At 33.0% G+C, this 21,956-nt stretch overlaps 2 protein-coding genes across 2 annotated transcripts in view; both read right to left on the bottom strand.

The window, feature by feature from the left end:
• The window catches only part of LOC125048683 (facilitated trehalose transporter Tret1), a 51,628-nt gene extending 48,115 nt beyond the window's left edge, over positions 1-3,513 (bottom strand). Inside the window, exon 1 of the mRNA XM_047647501.1 lies at positions 3,368-3,513. Within this exon, the coding sequence (XP_047503457.1) occupies positions 3,368-3,424 (57 nt within the window). The 5' untranslated portion in view covers positions 3,425-3,513. The remainder of the gene's footprint in view (positions 1-3,367) is intronic.
• Positions 3,514-7,881: 4,368 nt separating this feature from the next.
• Positions 7,882-21,956, bottom strand: part of LOC125049183 (TBC1 domain family member 12-like) — a 50,688-nt gene continuing 36,613 nt past the window's right edge. Inside the window, exons 3-7 of the mRNA XM_047648324.1 lie at positions 13,354-13,560; positions 10,678-11,317; positions 10,034-10,162; positions 9,369-9,561; positions 7,882-8,565 (exon numbers count right to left, since the gene is read on the bottom strand). Of these exons, the coding sequence (XP_047504280.1) occupies positions 8,351-8,565; positions 9,369-9,561; positions 10,034-10,162; positions 10,678-11,317; positions 13,354-13,560 (1,384 nt within the window). The 3' untranslated portion in view covers positions 7,882-8,350. The remainder of the gene's footprint in view (positions 8,566-9,368; positions 9,562-10,033; positions 10,163-10,677; positions 11,318-13,353; positions 13,561-21,956) is intronic.

Below are 21,956 nucleotides of genomic sequence, written 5' to 3' on the forward strand. Positions count from 1 at the left end.
TTTTATTTTCTGAAATATTTTCGTTTAATGTTGAAAAAATTGAAAATATTAAGACGACTAGTAAATACGCTATGTTAAGACTCGAATAGAGCAGTGTTGGCCTAGTGGCTTCAGCGTAGAACTCTCATCCCTGGGGCCGTAGGTTCAATTCCCGGCTGTGCAACAATGGACTTTGCGCATGCGCATTTAACATTCGCTTGAACGGTGAAGACAACGTAAGGAAACCTTGTGCCTTAGACCTATAAAGTCGATGGCGTGTGTCAGGCACAGGAGGCTGATCAACTATTTGCCTATTAGAATGACAAATGATCATGAAACAGATACAGAAATCTAAAACCCAGAGATTTATTATGTTAATACCCGGTGATGCTACTTTCGCAAGAGATTCTTTTGTCCTTATTTCGTGAAAAATATTTCCACACGATTGAAGTCAGCTGTATAAAAGTATTACATTGAGGTTAGTATTTCAAACGTAATAAAGAAATGCTCTACTTTGTAAAAACTCACGAATAGCGAACCTTTTATGGTTATTTAGAAATGGGAATTGTAATCTTGATTTTGATTAATATGTATGTTTGATGAATCTAGGTAAGTGTAATTAATATTTACCTACATTTTATTAGGGTCAAATGATTCGTTATTATTCTAAAAAACATTAACATTTTAATTACTTATTTCTCAAGAGAAATGTTCGAACTTCATTTTTTCAATGATTATTATTAACAATTCGCCCAACTGTAATTCGAGTAACTGTTATAAGTACATAGTATATTTCATGAATTTTGATATATTAATGGTATAAGACCTCTATTTTGTAGTTAGTACACTGTAGTGCTATCCTAAGTTACTTTAAAATTGCGAAATTTAAGGTTTCGTTCCGTTTAAGCGGATGAATTAATTTTGGTTGGCTAATAGAAATTTAACTTATTTTATTCACAAAAATACATATCACGAGAATGCCGAAAAGTTTATATCATAATATATCATATTAAATACATAAGATACAGAATATCGCTACTGTAAACTCACTCCGTGTTCACAGAGTGATTTACAGAAGAGAAGCATTCAGTGAGCGCAACGTCTTTGTTAACGAGGATCTGTGCCACAGAACCATCTGGCCCTTGGTATCCCAAACAACCTTGGCCTTCGCTCATATCCTCTAAATACAAAAAAAATCGAGTTCTTGGAGAACACTTTAAGAATATAGTGTAAGTCCCGTCTTGTTTCTAATTTATTGAACCCCACCATGCCTTAGACAAATAATGTTAAAAAGTGAAATAAATGGTACAAAAACTGTAATTATCTATATTAATATTTAAGTAAAATTGTTTCAGCAACGTCTCGGACCCTGTCTGTATATTTTCTTTACAGCTCTAGTCTAACTTGTCTTAGGTTGAAAATACTAACTTTTTCGAAAGCCCAAACAAAAATGTACATCATAATATTACAGGAAAAGCGATGGCGTGTCGTTTCTCGTAGAGAATGGGACAGAGGAATTGTCTTTTCTGGACAAGCATAGAAACTGAGGGGCGAAAAGGCGAGAAAATGCATGGCTATGGTATCCCAGAGACCTTAGAAAAAAAGTTATACGTAATATGATACGATGCGATATCTTTATGTGGGAATGATGTGGAGTGAAATTAAGAGAGCTACCCACAACCGATCAGGCTGGTTTTCTACGCTAGATGCCCTCTGCCCAACTTGGGTGACATAGTAATTAAAGTAATATCTTGTATTAATTTATTTCAATTTTATAAGTTACATTGATGATAAAATATTTACGTAAATTACGCAATTATCGATAAACGACTGACGTCCTACTTGTAATAAGTGTGTGAGTTATCAGTAACAGGATGTAGCCATTTGTGTTCATCTCCAAGAGATCTCTTGTCAGTTCCAAATATAGCGCTTTGTTCTCCGGCCTACATGCTTGTTAGACGTCTAATATAATCAATTATAGCTTGTTCATATGAAATATCTTCATAACAGAAATATTACTAGGCAATAATATAGACATGCTCGGTGTTATTATAAAACAGGCACTATAGATAGTACTGTGTACAAATAGACAAACATGGTAACCATGGTAACAGAGTATTCTTAGTCCACGTGATATAATAAGGTTGTTTAGTCATAAATTATATATTAATATAAATTATATAATGTATATCAAAATAACGGTAAATTACATTTATTCTTATTGAAAACACTTAGAATTACTAATTGAGAAATGTTTAACAAAATAGTTTACTATCGTGAAGACGTCGTCACTTGTTTTTATTACCTTTTACCGTAAGCTTTACGTGAATTCGATTTATAATTTAGTAGATTCAAATAATCGATGTGTGGCCGAACCTACATCTAATTGTTGTAGAAAAGTAAGGGAATAATCAAAACGCCTTTATCAAGTCTTCAATTTATTTATCAATATTTACGCGCTAATGTGCATAAGAAGTCTCAATAGGATATTTTAGATCCTAATTACTACGGCTTTTGTTACTTATATTAAAAGCAATTCATTTTCTCCATCTGTTTATATATTAATTAAATTATCAACCTGCCTTAAACTGGTTCAATCTGTATGAAGCCTTTGGAATGCAATTATATGAAACGTCTAAAAGAAAATTATGCTTTTGCATTATTATGATGCAATACTAAACGCATATTTTGATCACTAAAATGCTTTTACCAAATGGAATTGTTTTGCTGATATTACAACACAAAACAAAACACCTAAAACACCTCAAATAGTTTTTACTTTAATATTTTAGCAACATCTATTAATCTGAATAGCAATAATTCTAACAATGACGAAAATGTCATTTTGTTTTGTCCAAATTAAAATAAACGAATATAGATCACTAAACGACATAAAGCCATATTAACTTCGTAGTTTTGTTTAATGTTTTGATAAACACATTTCAAACTAATGGCATTCATAATTGTATATTTTTTAGTTACAGTTTACTAAAAAAATTGTAAAATTTTACTTCTTAGCCATAATTATACGAGTAAAGCTAGTCATGCTTCGTAATAATATGTACCTGCTAGTGTTGAAGTGACAATAAATGATTTGTCAACATAATGATTTGTGCTAATGGAAAGTCCATGCCTTTACGCGAAACACAGCTGAGCAAATTTATACATTAATTTACATCGTTTCCTATATAGAAAATTTGCTATGGATGACATATATCATATTAGAACAATCTAATTAGTAGTATTGCACTTATGTAATTTATATTTTCGTATAGATTACACAATCTTTACGTCAGTAATCATTGTCCAAAGCGACCCCGTGTCCTTCAAAGTTTGACCTTTAATTTTTTTTGGTTATATTAAAATATGTATTACACAAGATAAATACCTTCTTATCCAGCAAGCCTATAGTCTCCGCTGTCTCAATTTTCGTTTTTTCCGACATGTTTACACTATTTTCGGCAACTAAATCTTACTCTCCTAGACACATGTACACTGACAATGGCCCGGGTGACTAAAACGCATGCGCGACGAAGACCCTCGATTTGCGAGTACAATGGACCCCAGATAAGTTAGGGTTCCGTGTGTTTAGACCAGATACAGAGGGATATATACAGTATACTCTCCAATTTAATACAGTGCCTATCTAGGTGGATTATTTTTCAATGTTCTTTTCTGTTGCTTAGCAACGTGTATGGCAAGCACAGTCGTCTTTTAAGAGGTATACAGCACATGAAGCCTGCTAGATTAAGGAATTTTTAATAGGTGAGGTTTATTTTATGAAATTATCCCTTACTGGCTCAACTGACATTTCATTGTACATTCAAGGAAATAATTGTTCAGTATTTTCCGTATCCAAAATGAAGCAATTTAATCCCGGGAATAAAACTTCTGTTCATTAAACATATAGGCGCGATCAACTAAGTCATATAGGCAGTTAAATTTTTTTTTAAATATTGTACAGAATCTATACTTCGATATTAGTTTCGTGCTTAACTTAACTTGACCAAACAATTACTTATCACTTAAATAGTAAGATATGAAGTTCAAGGAGGGGTTAAACATCGAAAATGTTATTCGATATTTTTTGTAACTCTTTTGAAACTGGCGATATTTTCTTAATGACATTGTGTGGTGGATCCGTCCCCTCTATTATAGAAATATAATGCACTAGGGCTTGAAATTAAATTTATATATTTGACAGGGCCTAATAGTGGTTGCTTTGTATGCAAAGCTGGGTTTTTCAAGGTTCTAGTTATGGTAGGTCTCTTACAAATAATTCCTTTGAACCATGATTATGTTTTTGTTATATATGGGTCTTATTGAGGTTTTATTATTGGTCCTTATAAACGTATCGAGGTACCGTTAAGGACACCTAATAAATCTCAATTGTGCAAATAGCAATATAATGGTTACATCCCAGTATAATTTATGAATCATATTATTTACGGCTGGTAGATTATGTACGACTTGAAAGTCTATAGACGGTTTCAGCCCTAGGCCAACCGGGCACCTCCAACGGCCCGGACAACCCCGGGCCACCCCAAAATGAGGACTTTAATAATAAAAAACTTAACTAAAAAAATCCATTTTATTTGGAAAATTATTTTGAGCCTGCTTTTATTGCCCCGAGGCCTACCTCTAAATGCGACATTGAGATTATTTATAAAGTATAAGTTACATAAAACAAATGTTTCTCAAAAGTATAAATATTTTAAATGATAATCACGAATTAACAGATCATAAGTTGGGGTATATCATACTGATTGGACATTGTAAAATCAGGCGCTTTAATCTGTTTGTTATTTTACTTACAGGCGCTAAAATATTGGTGATGCGGTATTATTTTCTAGCTAATATTTTGGCAACCGATTCACATGTTATATGTATATGTTATTACTACACAGTTGATTAGCAAAACTTTATGGTCGCTAAGCCCGAGCGATGTTTTGAAACTCACAAACTTAGTATATGGCAATATCAAAACAAGCACTAGATTGTCGCGCATAAAATAAGACATTATAGATAAAAATGTATTTATTCTTTATAAACAATGAATTATAATGTGTAATTAAGTAATTTGGGAACCTTTTAAAGTAAAAAATACCTGCGTCAGAGTTCCCAGTTCTCCGATAGCGAACTTAATAGTTAATTCAATAAAACATATTATTTATCTAATTACAAGATTTTGTTTAAGTTTGATTTTTTTAAACTTTACAACATCGTAGATTTGCGCTACGATTTTAAGATTATTAATTACATGAACAACATGACTTGACTTACTGTCTGGATAGACATAAATAGATATATTCGTTCAGAGACGGAGTTCGAACGCCAGTCCTCGGGGTTGTAAGTCACACGTATAACTGGTCTATTACTGTGACTCTTTTTGTTAGACCATTCAATCTGCCTAATGCCCAAGCCCAAGCATAGGCCCAGGCAAAGAACATCGACCAGAAGATGACTAAGCATCTTCTGAAATATACTACATATTTCATATTATTTGCGGTGCGAGCGGGATTCGAATCTTACGTATCTTGAATTAATTAAATAATTTAAGGATAATTACGGTACCTATTTTAGGTATTTAAAATAAGGACATTTTACATAAACTAGACCCTAGCTCTCGTCCCTAGTAAAAGAAATAAAACACACATAAATTCGATTTATTTATTTCATAATTAACTCCTTGGGGCAGACCTTACATTAGGATTTAAAACTTGAGATGGCATTTAATAAATAATATCAGTCCACATCACAACTGTTTAGACAATTAGACATTAATAATATACAGTATAATCACTATAATAATTATTATAATATGTAATACAATTTTAATTATTTCTTCTCTATTGTTCTCACAGAATAAACGCGCGCTAACGTGCAATAGACTAACATCAGCTGTCAAATTTAATCTATGGATTCTGACATTTTGACTCGACTCATACATTTAAATACAATTCTGTATTTTTTATCTATGAGAACAATATTTCATACCAACGTATATTTCTAATCGGACTTGCCAACGTGCCACGAAAGTAAATAATCTTTAAGAAAAAATCAACAAAGTGCCAAATATAAAGAGTGCTTTTATATTTTTAATATTCGTGGCAAGAAAAATAATATTAAAGCTAATTTACTAAAACCTATAATGAATCACTTTTAATGTAATCCATAGTATTCATAATATATTGTTAATATTTAAATTTTGTTGTTAATTTAGAATTATAATATTGTACCGTGCGCGAACGAATCAGTATAGAGAGAATAAATATATCACTTATAAAAACAATGTAATAACGATATTAATTTTTTACCAACCGTTTTTATAATGTGTCAGCGTTATGTCAGTCCCAGAGCTATAGTATATGTGGCCTTATAATGTATAATTTGATTTGAAACGCGACAGATGATATATCTCAACATACTTCATTACAGTTCGCGCTATAAGCGAAATTTTAAACATCATGAAATACCAATAAATAATTATTCCTCTCCATTAATTCGCTCGTACTATTTATTGGTGCGTAAATCAATTAAGAGAATCAAAGATCAAACTGATTTAGTTAACAGTGTAAGTGAAATTCTTTTTTTATAGAACAGCAGAAATACGGCAGGAGACTCTCAATGCCAGAAGGCACGCGAGTGCGTTGCTGGCCTATAAAGAATTGGAATTTCGCTCTTTTCTTGAAGGATTGGTTAGGTCGTATTGGTTAAAAGAAATCAGTGGGCAGCTAGATCCACAAAGTGGTGGTGCGCGGCAAAAAGTGCATTAAGAAACGCTCAGTTGTGGGACGACGGACGTCGAAGTGATACGGGCAGAATTTCGTATTCTGTCTCGATGTCCGAGGATGAAACTAAGCAGGAATTAATCCGAACACTCTCCATGGTAAATGCGGTAGAAGATGCAGAGTGACCCCACATCACCACACAAAGCCAATGGATCAAGCCTTGATTAGTTATTATGAGAGAGAGTTAGAGAGAGATAATTGCTAGTTATTTTCTGTTTCGATTAAATTGATCAAGGTAAATACCAATTTGCTTAAGCCGTACATTTATTCTACTTATTAATAAGCTTAAATATTTTGTCTCTAACATTCATATGCAAAATGATAAAGACAAAAACGTTTAGTTCGAAGATTAATTATTAGGCCGGTTTACTACTCGTTGCGTTGTCTATAATTAATTATATATCGATAATATTTACATATGTACAATGTTTTATGGACGAGTATAATAGTGCAGGTACGATACAGATTTAAATCACTGCCTTGAAGCGTACTTGGACCCAAAAAAACTTCTATTTTACACGCGCATGCGCACGTTTTTGACTATTATAACTACAGTGTATAGCTTAATACGATAGCCTATAGTTTAGTCCTTTAAGAAAATCAGTATCTTTTGAGGTCAGCGTAACACAATTTGACAGATATAGATAAAAATTGATTTGGTTTTTAAAAATTTCCCTACTAAATTGAAAGTCCCTTAAATTGAATTTTCAATTCAAACCATACCTTCTTGATATTAGGGCAACTAAACCAAATTAATATTATACATATATGCAAAAAGTATTCATTAATAATATTTGCTTATGAAAAGTTGTGGGTTTTAAGTTCGTATGTTTGTCATTTAAAAATTGAGTAACTTCGTAAAGACTGAGCTCGATATGGTGCTAATCTTATTTGAATACGTGTACGTAAAACACGAACACGTGTACGTACGTGTTTTAATTAGTTAAATAATATTTTCACGTTTACTAAGTGACACAAAGGTAAATTAACATAATATCTACTTCAGGTTTATAGTATGTGTTCATTAAAGATTTTTGAGTCCAAGTACATACTTTAGATTAACCGTGTTATTTATAAAAAAATAATAAAGCCAAATAATATTTGTTTAAGAAAGAGAGAACGCAGAAGAAATATTAAGACTAAATATTTGACAATTTTACGAACTTTTTTTATGAACAACACGGTTTGCGCTTCGCCACGATTTTAACGCACAGACCTTATTGATATGTATCAACACACAAAAATTTATCATAGACATTTTTAATATACACTAATAAATTTATAAAGCTATGAACATATTACAATTTCTCAACGCGTAAGCATTTTCGTCTTTTTATTTTGTCTATGAACTTTGGATTATAACAATCTCATACAAAGTTTCATCAAAATCGATTTAGCAGTTTAAAACTACACGTAATAGTGTGAAAATACCTTTACATTAGACCAGAATCAAGATTGACTTGAGTTGTCACTCTTATACCACATAATTCCTCCGGAGTATTAGTTTCAATTTCTATAAAAATTGAAACTGGAAGACACATAATCTTGACAGATTTTTAGACGTAACCCTCCCAAAAACATCATAACCTAACTGTCACATCATCATCCAGGGTCTGTTCCAGCTGGCAGCAGGATACCAGTTCCTCGAAGGACATCCCGTCCAGTGTCATGGACACCGAAGAGATGCTTCTGAAGAGGGCTTCGGGGTCCAGATCTTCCGGCAGTTTGGTGAGGAACTGCGCTGCCGATATAAAGTCCATCTCTTTGAGCTCTTCTTGGTATAAATGTAGAATGCCTGCAATTAAATGCCTATATTTATTAATACGTAAAATAACGTACATAAAATCAATGGCGCTATAACTCTAAATCTTGCCCGTATCCGTATCTATTTCATGAACATTATTTTTTCTAAATAGTCAAATAGGTGATTAGGCTTTTGTGCCTGACAGATATTGATTTTTGTGTCTATGAGATGCCTTTCCTCTTGAAGTTCTATTTTATAGACGAAATAAAATTCTCATTTGTAGCCGTGATTCGAACGCAACCCTTAGAGGGTTGAGAAGGTGCACGTTCAAACTGCTCTTAAAAAGCATAGATACTTACATATTTCTATGATTTTAGGCAGATTATACACCGTTGCATTATTCACTGACATAATATATTGGTATCCAAAACTAAATAAGCCCTCGCAAGACTTTAAGAAGAAGAAAATATATTGCCAAGTCTATGGATAAAACGAAAACCTATGATATGATATGATCATATACTTTGCATTTATCGACTTAATTCAACATACCTATTCTAAACTATCTCGATTAAAAAAAAAATTAATAGACTATAGAACCTTTTAAAATTTAAATAAAGCATTCATAATTTCACGAAACGCTCTCTCTATTACGTGTAATGCATGTAAACATGTTAATAAATGTTTAGATTTTTACATATCATTCTTAAATGTCAAATTTTACTCCAATACAGTATTAGGACTATTAACAGATTAACACGTACTACGTCATCGTCGATTTGACTAATCTGTGACCGATCATTATTTCTCCGTAACACTTTTTAAAGCGATATTTACACATGAACTTGTCATACCTAAAGCCGTGTTGAACAGGAAAGTATCCCCATCCCTTAGGAACACGTCCCACACACGACAAGCGGCATCCAGAGGCATCGCCTTCGCAAAGGCCGTGTACAACCACTCCAACAAGTACAGCTCCGGTGCGACCGCGTTCGCTACAGATGGGACGTTGTATTCCAGGAGGGCTGTATACGCCTTCCATAGACGCTGGAATTTGAAAAAATCCTGTTTGATACTGATATAAAAATAAGGTCTTAAAAATACTTTAGGGTTAATTGTTCTATATGTAATTTTGTGTGATTCGTGGTGGACCATAATTGAGAGGAAAAAAAATCTTGTGACGATAGTTAAGTTTGGTGGCGGTGTTGAAAGTGTCAACCGGCTTCAATCGTTGAGCTTAAATAAGTTTTAAACGATTGAAGTCGGTTGACACTTTCAACACCGCCACCGAACTTAACTATCGTCACAAGATTTTTTTTCCTCTCAATTATGGGCCACCACGAATCATAGAAGAAATGGGCCGATTTTGACAATTTTTAATGAGTAGATTTAACTGAGATTATATCAAATTTATGCAGGTTAACATTTTGGATATAAATTTGAATGAAAACAAGAAAGAAAAGTTAAGGTAAAAATAATATAAACAAAATATGAAATGTCATCAAAGACAAGGACTAACCTGCATCATAGCCCCGTCCCTAGTAAAAGCCGCTCTCAGTACAGGACCGTCTAATAAATTCGCGAAACATATGAAAGCCTGTGGCGCCTCCATATTCAATATTAACACTGCCGCTATAAACGACATACCCTGGAATAAAAATATTGATACTTTAAACATTTTTCAAAAAAAAAATTGAATATTTACTCAGACGATTAAAATTTTCAAAAATAGGTCATATTAATTTGAATATTTGAGGAATAAATTGTAGTACAGTATTGCACCTTGGAACAGAACAAACTTTTTCATCCCATTTCTACGAGTTGGGACGGCGAAGCTAAAATATCACGATGTTCTACTGATTTTAAAGCATTTTGTCCAAACAAATGATCACAAATGTGGTCCTTCAAGAATAAGACAGTTTTTGCCGTGCACAATCACTATGTGAAACCAGCTGCCCACTGAAGTATTTCCAAACATATTCAACTTAGGGTCCTTCAAGAAAAGAGCGTACCAATCCTTAAAAGGCCAGAAACGCACTTGCGAGCCTTCTGGCAATGTGAGTGTCCATCGGTTGCGGAATCAGTATCAGGTGAGCTTCCTGCTCATTTGCCCCCTACATAAAACATTTGGCAATCATATAAAAAAAAACATTAAAACCTCACCTGTATATACCCAATATCCGGTCGATAACACACATACGCAGCCAACAACTCGTGCAAGACATCAAAATACGGCCCACCCGGTTGAAAAATACACAAATGGGGGAACGTCCTTGCTATATCCAATTGTATCAACTCCATTGAACACTCATCACTGTATTCTACTAAATTCGGGTTTGATTTATTCTTCCTCTCACTCTCAGAGTTCATACTCTTTAAATTCTGCTCACTGAAGTTTCTGGACATTCCTAGACGCGGTGTCTCGGATTTAGCTACGAACTTATCCCTATTGGATAACCTTTCTTCGCATCCTATTCTTTCATCTGTACTATCTAATTCTGTTTCTTTGATATCTATTTTCTCATTGTTTATCTCTCTCGTTATTTCATCCTTCTGCAGTTTCTCTTTGCTGGTTCGTCTGTCATCAGAGTTGTCCTCTTTACAACCGCATGCTTTGTTGATTTTTAATCGCTTCCTTTTTAGTTTTGCCTCGTGTAACTTTTGTTTTGCTTGGAAGACCAGGTCTTGGTACATTACGTGCGTGATCTTAAGTTTATTTTCTATTGCCAGCTGCCAAACTTTACCCCGTATTGAAGGAGGCAATCCACTCCACCACAATTCTAGCGTCCGCTTTGCATTTTTCCTGAAATTAGATTAAATATCATGTCAAACGAATATTAACTCAATAATTATTATTAATATAAGTTTTATATGCAACAAATAGAAAACGCTAACAAAGAAATCGATGTAATCTGAAAAATCTAAAATTGGACCGTTCTTTTCGTCTTATTAAATTTAATTATTTAGAAAAGCTACCTACGTCACGTTATCAATCAAAAGCTAATCAAGTTTTTCACGATTTATTATTACAACCATTTTCGACATGCGATTCGTCATATAATGACCAACTAGATGAGCTGAAGTATTGCTAGACAATTACCCTACATATAAACAATACAAGAATTTCGCTAATGCATATTCAATAAGTAAATTGTCACACGAAACAACAATAAGTGGAAAAAAATACGCGGTTACTGATCCCTGACCTGAGAATGATATAGATAACAATACAATGGAAGACCCTGAGGTTAGGCATAAAGGAACAATCATAAATGCTTTAGCGATCATCTGGATATTGAAGTTTACAGCCGAGTTTATTACTTTAAAAATAACGTAAAAAGTCACTGTATCAGTGGCGCTACAACCTTTTTAAGTGTGGTCGTTCAGTATCTGTTTCATGATCATTTGTCAATCTAATAGACAAGTGGGTGACAGCCTCCTGTGCTTGACAGACGCCGTCGACTTGTTGTTGATGTTTTCCTTCACCGTTTTTTACCCGTTTTCGTTACGTAGTATCTAACTTTTGTCTTTCCACACACCAACACATTTTAAATCAAATTAGTTTCTGTTCTTTGTGTGTTCTGAAGTCTCTCTTCAGTTATGTTATATTTTATTTATTTAGTGAAATTTACCGCATCATACATAATGCTATATCTACAGTATATGTACACGCTATCTTTTCTAAAATATTTGACTATTTTGGTAAACATAAATTTTACAAAAAAAGAAATATAGTAATAATTTTTTTCTTATTGTTAATATTACAATAATGACGTATTAAAATTGCAATTTATAATAATATGTCCCGAATATACGTTCGTATTATCACTTCACAGTCAATTTACTTTATCAGGGATATTGGGAGAGCTTTGAAATGTATAAATACTTTATCCTCCGATTATATTGCGTGGTCATCACAGGCTAATTTAGTTTTTGCTACTTTGTAAATTCTATATCATTTGCGCATTCTCAGACTATGACATAACTAGATTGTACGTGACGATTTAAAATAGAACCGTCAACCGAGAACTCTCGTCAAAAGATGTTTATCGTATCATTCTAAGACTGAGTAGCGATCAAGATTATGAAATGTTTAACGATGAAACCAATAAAACCTACTGATGGCATCAAACCTGTTTCTAGGAAAATAAAAAACTTCACATATAAACGGGCAATATGTCTAGATAATCTTAAATGCTTTTATTATGTATTCAGTTCCATACTTTTATGCTTTTATGATTCATATTTGTTTGGTCTATGGTTGTTCTTTCGTTTGTCTATTGTTAACAGTGCCTCAAACGTTTCTTAGCGGGCATCTGAAATTGATACTACCGTCGCCATTTTGAAATGTCAGACTGACATTGTAATTTCTCGGTGCGTAAAATAAATAATTTTACTATCTACCAACATCTAATAAAAATCCAACTAAAATTTACTTTTTATTCCTTGCATTATTATTTACAATGGCAGAGTTTTATAATCAAACGTTTCTGATTACTAGATATCTTAAAAGATATTATATTAAAAGTACAGGTAACAAAACCTATCATATCAGTTTTTCCTAAGTTTGTGTCACATTTATTTAAGCCTAGAACTGTATTTTATAGATACTACTCGTAGTATAGATTTTTTTATTAAGACATTTCAATAAATTATTAAGTTAGCTTGCATGAATACAAATTATAATAATAATGGCAATACTAATATTGAGACGCTCTTACCGACCAAGAAAAGTATGTGGCGATGTGCTTTTTTGTTTCAATTAGAAGCGATAATTACACGTGATATTTTTGAACAGTCCGCTCATGAACTTGCTTATAAATTTCTTGAAAAACTTACATGTTATTCCAATCAGGCAATATATTCTGTGTCCATTCCTTAGCGTGTCTTGCCAGTCGTTCTTCCAATCGCAGTGATTCCTGTATCCTTGCATGTCGAGCCGCGGCTTCCCGTTCAACCTTTCTTCTTGCTGCTTCCACCATTCTTGCGTGCTCTGCTTTATGACGTAACGCCTCTTCTGTGCACTTGGCTGGAAGGTTTGAAGGCCTGAAAATATTAATATTTTTGAAAATATGTATTTATACCGCCGCCGTAGATAACGCTTTTGGGAAATGACTCAGAAATGTGTGTAGACACAGGTCCATAATGAGTTGAAACAGGACTTCAATCAGACATTGCAAGCGTTATATACTTAAAACAAATCTGCAAAAGTATTTCGAAACGAAATCATAATATTGTTTAATGCAAAGGAGTGTAGTCACATATATACGAGATATATACTCGTAGATACTTCGAATATTGCCTGCAGTTGCAGTTTCGACGTTTCTATAGTATTGGAAGAAGGCCATTTTTATAAAAGATATGCTAAGCTCTGCGGTTGCATTAATACGGTCGTAGCACGATGTTCTATAGCCCAAAGCTTTTCTCGGTAAATAGACTTTTTTGTAGATGTTAATGTCTCCTATAAAAGTTTAGTTCAACACTTTGTTCTATTGTCAATTTTTATCGGTCTTTTTCACACAGAACCGTTCCTTTTGAAGTTATACTTCTTCAGGCGCGTTATGAAAAATTGATGAGAGTGAAATTTTACGAAGCGCGCGCACCGTGACACAAAATTAACAGAATGAAGTTGCCCACGGAAGATGCTACGACATTGGACATAATTTAAAAACAACATTCGAATAATAATAGAATTTATGTTACACTTACAATGTAAGAGAATAATAATAAATATTGATTTATTTAATTTTTCAAAGGTAAACTGAACTTTATTGACTATAATGACTCCTTTTCCAGTCTTTGATTATTTAATTGTATCAAATTAATTATTTGCATGCAATCAAAAACTATTTTTAATAATGCCAAAGAAGTATAACTTCTTACGCGCGTACATAAGTACACGCACCCTTGTTTTAATATTCGTGTGTGTTCATGTTCACCAGGGATAACATAGGCTTCTAATGGTGGTAGAATTTTTCAAATCAGTCCTGTACTTTGGAGCCTATTGAATGTAAACAATGAATCTTTTCCTCTTTATAAAATTACTGTAAATAACGATAGTATATTAGTAGTACTAGTTTTTTTGTTTATTCCAATTTTATCAAAATATAATCAACCAACGCTACGTTTATAATCATAATTTGTTTAAACATTACGTTAATTTTGCACTCTGACCACAATCGCCACTAATCGCTACACCGGAAATCAATATTCAAGTTTTCGTAACTGTGTTAGCGGAAACGTTTAATACTAATAACTTATTAATTAGTCAATATTAGCGAATCAATCTTGTAGTAATATCTAGATTTTTTCATATCAAAACTTGCTAATGTTCATAAGGCAAAACAAATATGGAATAGAGTTTCATTAGTCTTTAAACAATAAAAGCGTTGATTACAATATTATAATTAAAATCAATGATTAGTAAATATCTCGTAATTTCTGGGCTGGTCAGCAATAATCAGAAATAAATCTTATTTAAAAAAAAAACACATAATTTTCACATTTAATCGTCTAATTAATTCAAACGTGAGTTATGTGACCTAAGATTAGTTAAGTTACATATATATTTTAGTTAATATTTTAGAAGCGTAAACAAAAAAATCATCGCCCACTTGAAACAAATATGAACCCTTTACAGATACCGGCAAACATCTTAAGTACAAATGTCCTTGCCTGCGCAGAAGCGATTTTTAGGTATCACTGGGAGGGGGGTAAATCAGTTGACGTTTGTGTCCCGATATGCGCATACCTTCCCCCACTCACTTGTTTAATGCTCAAGAAGTTTTCCGGTATCTGTACCACACTTATAAATTGTAATTTAACATTCTCGTTTCCGATAATGTCCAATAACATAAGTGTCACTAGATTTACGAACTCTTCAACAAGTCGAAGTATTTTTTGTTAATCCAGCGTTACAACCAGTGGGGTTGTAACCCTATCTTAGTTATAAGCTCATGTTTTAACCCAGCTTCAAACAAAGAGTCAAAACCATGTCCATACAACTTATCAATAACCATAGGTCCGCCGCGGTCTGACTATACAAGACAACAAATTCTCAGTATCCCATCAATGCCCTATTCAACGAAGATTGAATTGCCGCTTAATTATGTTTAATCTCAACTGCATAGCGTGAGATGCTCTCAAGTGGAGCAAGGATACCGTAGGCGACCGATTTTTCAATTAATCTTAATAACTCTTCTGAATGAAGCTGTTGTAACTTGTATAGCAGTGTGTAAGTACCCAAGTACTTAGGTCTATTCAATGCATAGGGTGTGTCTTAATGACATAGCAATCCCTGGCGCTGCGAAGGATCTAAGGGTAAGAGTCGGCAAAGAGACTTAACGAACGTACGAGTATTATGTTGTAAGTAGAAAAGTGTCCGTTTTCATATTTTTATTTTTTATTTTTTTATTTATTTATTTATTCTATACATCATCCTAAATAGAAAAAAGTTGGCGTGGTGGAAACACAAACTGGACACAGTCTATAGAATCTTAAAATATTCCGTTTTTTTAATCTTCCCGACGCTTGTGGTGCTGTACCGTATATACTTCACTGGTCTGGCGAAGCCCCTTTTCCAATAATATTTCTAATATGTTTCAATTCCTATTCCTATATATGCATTCAACTATTTTTATTCAATAACAAGTTAAATTTTTAGCAGATATTGGAGCCCCTGAACTATGTTTAGGGAGACCTATACATCAGAGTACCACACTTCCAACGGTTTAATGAAATAGTAACTTAAGAATTGAAACCTAACTATATATTATAAAGAAATATAGAAAGCTAAGATTGATAACTAAACTAAAGATACAGGTTTACCTTGTTAAACATCAGAATCATAATCTTAGAGAAGGGATGGATGGGATGGGAGGTAGAGAGTTCTAGTGTGAAATAGTGTGTTGAGAAAATTAAGAATGGTTAAATTATTCTTGAACTACATTGCTCTCGCGAGTCGCGCCTCTACGCTTTTGTTGCAGGACGTATTTTATCCATTGATAAAAGCAATTTTTATTTTTTACATGACCCCCCTAAATCCGCCGATTCTCATCTAAAATATCTAAGCGTACATATGAAATGCATACTTTTTGAATTTTGTTATGAAGACTGGGCAATACTATTACGTTAAAAGCTGCACAAGCTGAATCACGAAGACAAGTTAATGACAGGTGGTCAGTCACGACTGGGCGATGTAAACCCATCATTACTTACATATTTCCGCTTCTGTGCTTCCACTTAAAGGTAATTATATCCATAACAAATCGCCTTTCCAACTATGTATATTATGTAAAACTATATTTATCAAACGAATATTACGTATTATATATATAAAAACAATGTAACAATTTACGATATTTTCTTTATCGCATTTTATTTAAATAGTATATTGTTATTTTTTTTTAATATTTAGAAAAAGACTAATTATTTATTACAGTATAGGAACTGAAATGAAGCAGACCGTTTGTCAGTTCACTCAACGGACAATTAAAATCGTCAGTTAATCTATGCTATGTGTGCCCTATTCGAGAGGTTAGCTTTCGCTGAGGGACGGATTGTAACGGCGGTCGATGTCGCCACCTAACGTAACCATCAGATACCGGATTGTTTTCCTTGCCACGTGACAACTTTATAAGATACATGGTAACGCAAATTCTCGGCACACTCTGAGTTCAATGTAGCACACAGAACCCATTGTGAATACAGTTGATTACTTAAGCGGGTAAATGGGTACACACCGTACATTCTACAATACAGGCTTATGAATTTGTTTTGTACCCGCTCCAGATTCACCCTATACTTTCTTTCATAAGCTGTGTGCTACATATTAAAAGACAAAAACACTAAATCTGAATTTTAGCAAATTTACATATAGTCGTTACTCCTGGATTCAATTGGTTGAAAGAAAATGATGTGTTGAACAGAGTTATCAAGATTTTGGATGAAATAAAATATGGACATAACTTGGATGAAATAAAAATTTTCAAAACATAGGGTTTTGGTAATACCTAAAAAATAAAGCGCTGACTTTGAATAATCTTCTTAATTTTTCAGGGCTTCAGGCGTCTATCCTTTCACTGTAACTTAAACAGCTGATTATAAGCCGTTAATCTTGACTGAAGACTGTATTCTTTTTTTTAAAATAATACATCTATACAAATTAAACTAACATAGAAATATTGTAATCATAAAGGCACGATTAACTTTCTGTTGTTTAATAACAAAAGTTAACTTTTACAAATAAAACTATTACAATAGTGGCAAAGAGTTCCTTGCTCCTACCGCCCTTGATTTGACGTTCAGTAAACATACACCTATATAAATAAATAAACGAAATTAACGTTAAGACTAAGGCAGGAAGGTCATCTGATATCAAGTGAAGGACTGTCCTTCATCTGTTTTAACTTTGACAAAAAAAATCTAAACCTCAAACCACAAGCATTAATAGTTTTAGACTATGCAATGTTGTGAACTGGAAAATCGGTTGCACCTCGCAGCTAAGTCACGAAAGTAAAGGGTACATCGCGTAACTCTTGGGACATCCTAATGTTTTGGTATTTCAACAATAATTACTTCAAAGGCCAAGTCAATAAGAGCGAAGAACGATGTCCAATTAATTTCTCATTGTAAAAATAACTATGATGTACGACAAAGAACGGTTCAGTGGCCGTTACCTATGTTAGCTTTTAATATTTATTTATGAATAAACATATATATAAACATACTAGCTGACCCGGCAAACGTCGTTTTGCCTTGTATATTATTTCTAGGAAACATTTTTTAGTTCAATAAAAATAACTATCTACTATAATAAAAAATAGGGGTTGATCGTAGTGGGGTGAATATTAAGGGTTGAATGTATTTTTTATGATGTATAATAAAAAATATAAAAAAATTGTGAAAAAATTGTGAAAAAAAGGGGAGGGAACCCCCTTATCGCTTACGGGGTTGAAATAAAGATAGTATATTCTCAAACTTACTGAATATGCATAAAACATTTCATACAAATCGGTCGAGCCGTTTCGGAGGAGTATAGGAACGAACATTGTGACACGAGAATTTTATATACATAAAGATTCTTAAGAATCTTTCCATAAGCCCACATGTGCCATGTTGCCCATTTGGCTCATTCTGTTGTTTACGAATTGATGTCGAACATTCGGTCGAAGTGGGATGAGTCGGAGTAGGGAATAGAATATAAAACAATTTGTGGCACGGGCATTCTTCATTTAATTTTAAATCGATCAGTGAAGTGAATGAAGTGATTTATAGTGAATCAAGTACAAGTAATCATTAATAGTGTTTAATTTCCTACCCTTGTCTTTCAGATATAATTTTATAATAAGCCCTCGCCTCGTTATATCCTTAACACGAAGAAAAGCACACAAATTTCAGTCGTCACGATAAGGATACAATTATTTTGGGAACAATGAGACGTTAGACTGATAATATATTAACTAATGATGTGCTTTGAAATATGTCACATTACGCACACAACACTCGCACAAAAATATAATATTGAGGGCGTAAATAATTAAAATTTGCAAAAATGCAATCAAATTCAAGTGCGTCTAGCATAACCTAAGCTAAACAACAAAGTGATGAATCATATATGACGATCGGTCGAGTGAAAATATTAAGTATAAAATTGTTTAAAAATATAATTGTATATATAAATGAAAATATATTATCCACTTTCGTTCACCAAATTATTATTGATAACTAGCGATATTAGAAAGTTTAATGTCATTTAAAGGTTATTTAATAAATAATTTATATAATTTACACGCAACCAGATTTCATTTACTAAACACAAAAATAACTTTATAAGAACCACTTCCTTGTAAAAATTATGATATAATTTTTTTCTGAAAGAAATTCACAATACATTTTCTTGCTCGGTATATACAACTATTGGGAAATTAATATTACGAAATTGCTAGTAAGAAATAAGCTAGGCAATTCTAATAGGGAATTGAGTAGCGATTGAAAGATGCAAATTCAAAAACTATTCTCCTTCCACTGTAATATTAAACATACATATAGGAGAGAATTGACTCTATGGACATTTTCACCAACTCTATGGAGACCTTTCACCGAGTCGTTAGAAATCTTGCTGTATTAATTATTTGCTATTGTTATTTTCTATTTAATTTCCTCGTACTAGACTATCTAAAGTTACTAATTCTTTTTTGGAAAAAGGGATACTGTTCTTTAATAAAATCCCAGAGGCTCTTTTATCTTTTTAATAAATTTAAAAAATGTATTAAAGAAAAGCTGTGTAAAAAGTCTTACTGTAAAGTTAACGATTATCTAGTTGATAAAAGGGCCTGGGACTAGTGCTAGACAGGCTATATCTAATTAATTTTCGATATCTGTTTTAAAATAAGTATTGATTGATGATTTGCTATTTTAAAAGAGTACCGAGTTTTTTACGCCTACTTAGCCTACACCTTCTGTCTTCTTTGCCGATGAGTAGGGATGTCTTTTGTAAAACGTTACGATGCGGGGCGGGGATTAAATTACGCGTTATTGTTAATATTTTTTTCGACTTACACCACATAATAGTAACTAAAGAGTCACTAGGTGGTCACGAAACGTTTTACTATACTTGGGTACAGTACTGAACTTCGGTACTTAATAACGTTACGGCGAGTTACATGGGGGGGGGGGTCAATATTCTCCAAAAATTGCGTTACGTAATACTTGAACGCTCCCAAATGAGTTTTCAATTATATAGGTACATTTACAAACAGTAGAATTAATTATGTTTGTTGTAATAGTTAGTTTAACTTATCATTTAAATAGAGAAATGGCTATTAAATTACGGTTGTGTACCAATAAATAAATTTGCGCGATTACCACTTGCTCGTACAGCGTACACATGCATACATCCTGAGGAAAGCAGCGTGTCTTAAAAGAAACCGTTGTCAGGCACAGGAGACTAATCACCTAATGTCTTCAGGCACGGCACAAAAATGTATCTGCCCCAAGTATCATTTTACGAACTTGTTCATACAATAATTTTTGGACCTACTTGCTTTATTAATTATTATTATATTATGAATTAATATAATTCACAATAAACTACTCAGGTCATTAACCCCAAGATATTAATCATGAAGGTGTTTGAAAAGTTGTCGACACCTTTGAACTCAGGTCAACGACCGTATTTCAATAAATTATAATTTAATAATTAAAAATGTCCTGATTCAAAGAGAAAATAAAGTTTCCAAGGCTTTCTCTTACTTTAGTCACAAGTTAGTAGTTTTTAACTGCACAAAACAAATTTCCCCTTAGAAATATATAATCGACCTCAAAGGACACGTATAGCAAATATGTTACAGTTTCCATCAAGATTAATTTTACTGTCCACGTTCATAATAGTTTCAAATCATAATCAATGCACATAAAGTTTGTTACAATTTAAGTGATACCGCCGCCCATAGACGCTCACAATGCCAGAGGACTCGCGAGTGCGTTGACGGCCTTTTCGCTCTTTTTTTGAGTAATATGGAAGTCAATGAAAACAAAAATTTTGTAGGACGATTTTAGTATACATTATCTGTTGTATCAGTCAACAAATAATTAGCGGATGAGCTGATAAGGGTATCCAATAGTTTACTTTAAGGTTAGCCCAAAAAACACCTCTTTTATAATAAAACTAGCGACCCGCCCCGGCTTCGCACGGATGCAATGCTGATACTAAATTCAAAGTGCTATAGAGTATAGAGAGAACCGCGCGCTGCGTCCCGCAATTTTTAAATTTGTAATATCTTCGATAATATTAATTTAAATCATATGTTGTAATAGGCCATTAAGGGCCATAAAGATTTATATTAAATCAACAATATATTTAAGGTATTTAATTGGATAAGGATTAATGCTGTATTGGTTAAAATCGCTTCGAAAATTAGCCACCATTTGTGGGATGTTATTGTGGGATATCCATAAGAGGTAGACATATACCATCGCGAAGTTTTCTGTAGACCTTTTCAATGTGTAGAATACTTAGTACATTATTTTTTTGAGTATTCAGAAGACCTATTGTTGAAAACATCCAGACAAAATTTTTTTGTTGACCCGTGTAATCTCTCACGTTGGAAAAACATGTGTCTGGGTTACAATTGTCAAACAATGGCTTAGCCATAATATAGATTTCTTCTATTTATTCAGGTTTTTCAGAATGTTGAATCCAACTTATAATAATTTAGTTTTAATATATTTATTTACAGCATTTATTTGTCGAATAAAATTAAATGGAGTCAACTTCTTCTTATAGTGCCATCTCCTTTCGAAAGTTGGCGTTCATCATGGCTACTTTAATTTTGGATGCCGCGCTTCTGAACCATTGAATAAGATTCTTAAACCAAGACTTTCGTTTGCAGTCAACAAAAGCTATCAAATATTTTTACTATGTTATATGTAACATTACTAAC

The sequence above is a fragment of the Pieris napi genome, chromosome 4, assembly GCF_905475465.1.
Source record: "Pieris napi chromosome 4, ilPieNapi1.2, whole genome shotgun sequence".
In the NCBI taxonomy this organism is placed as follows: Eukaryota; Metazoa; Arthropoda; class Insecta; order Lepidoptera; family Pieridae; genus Pieris; species Pieris napi.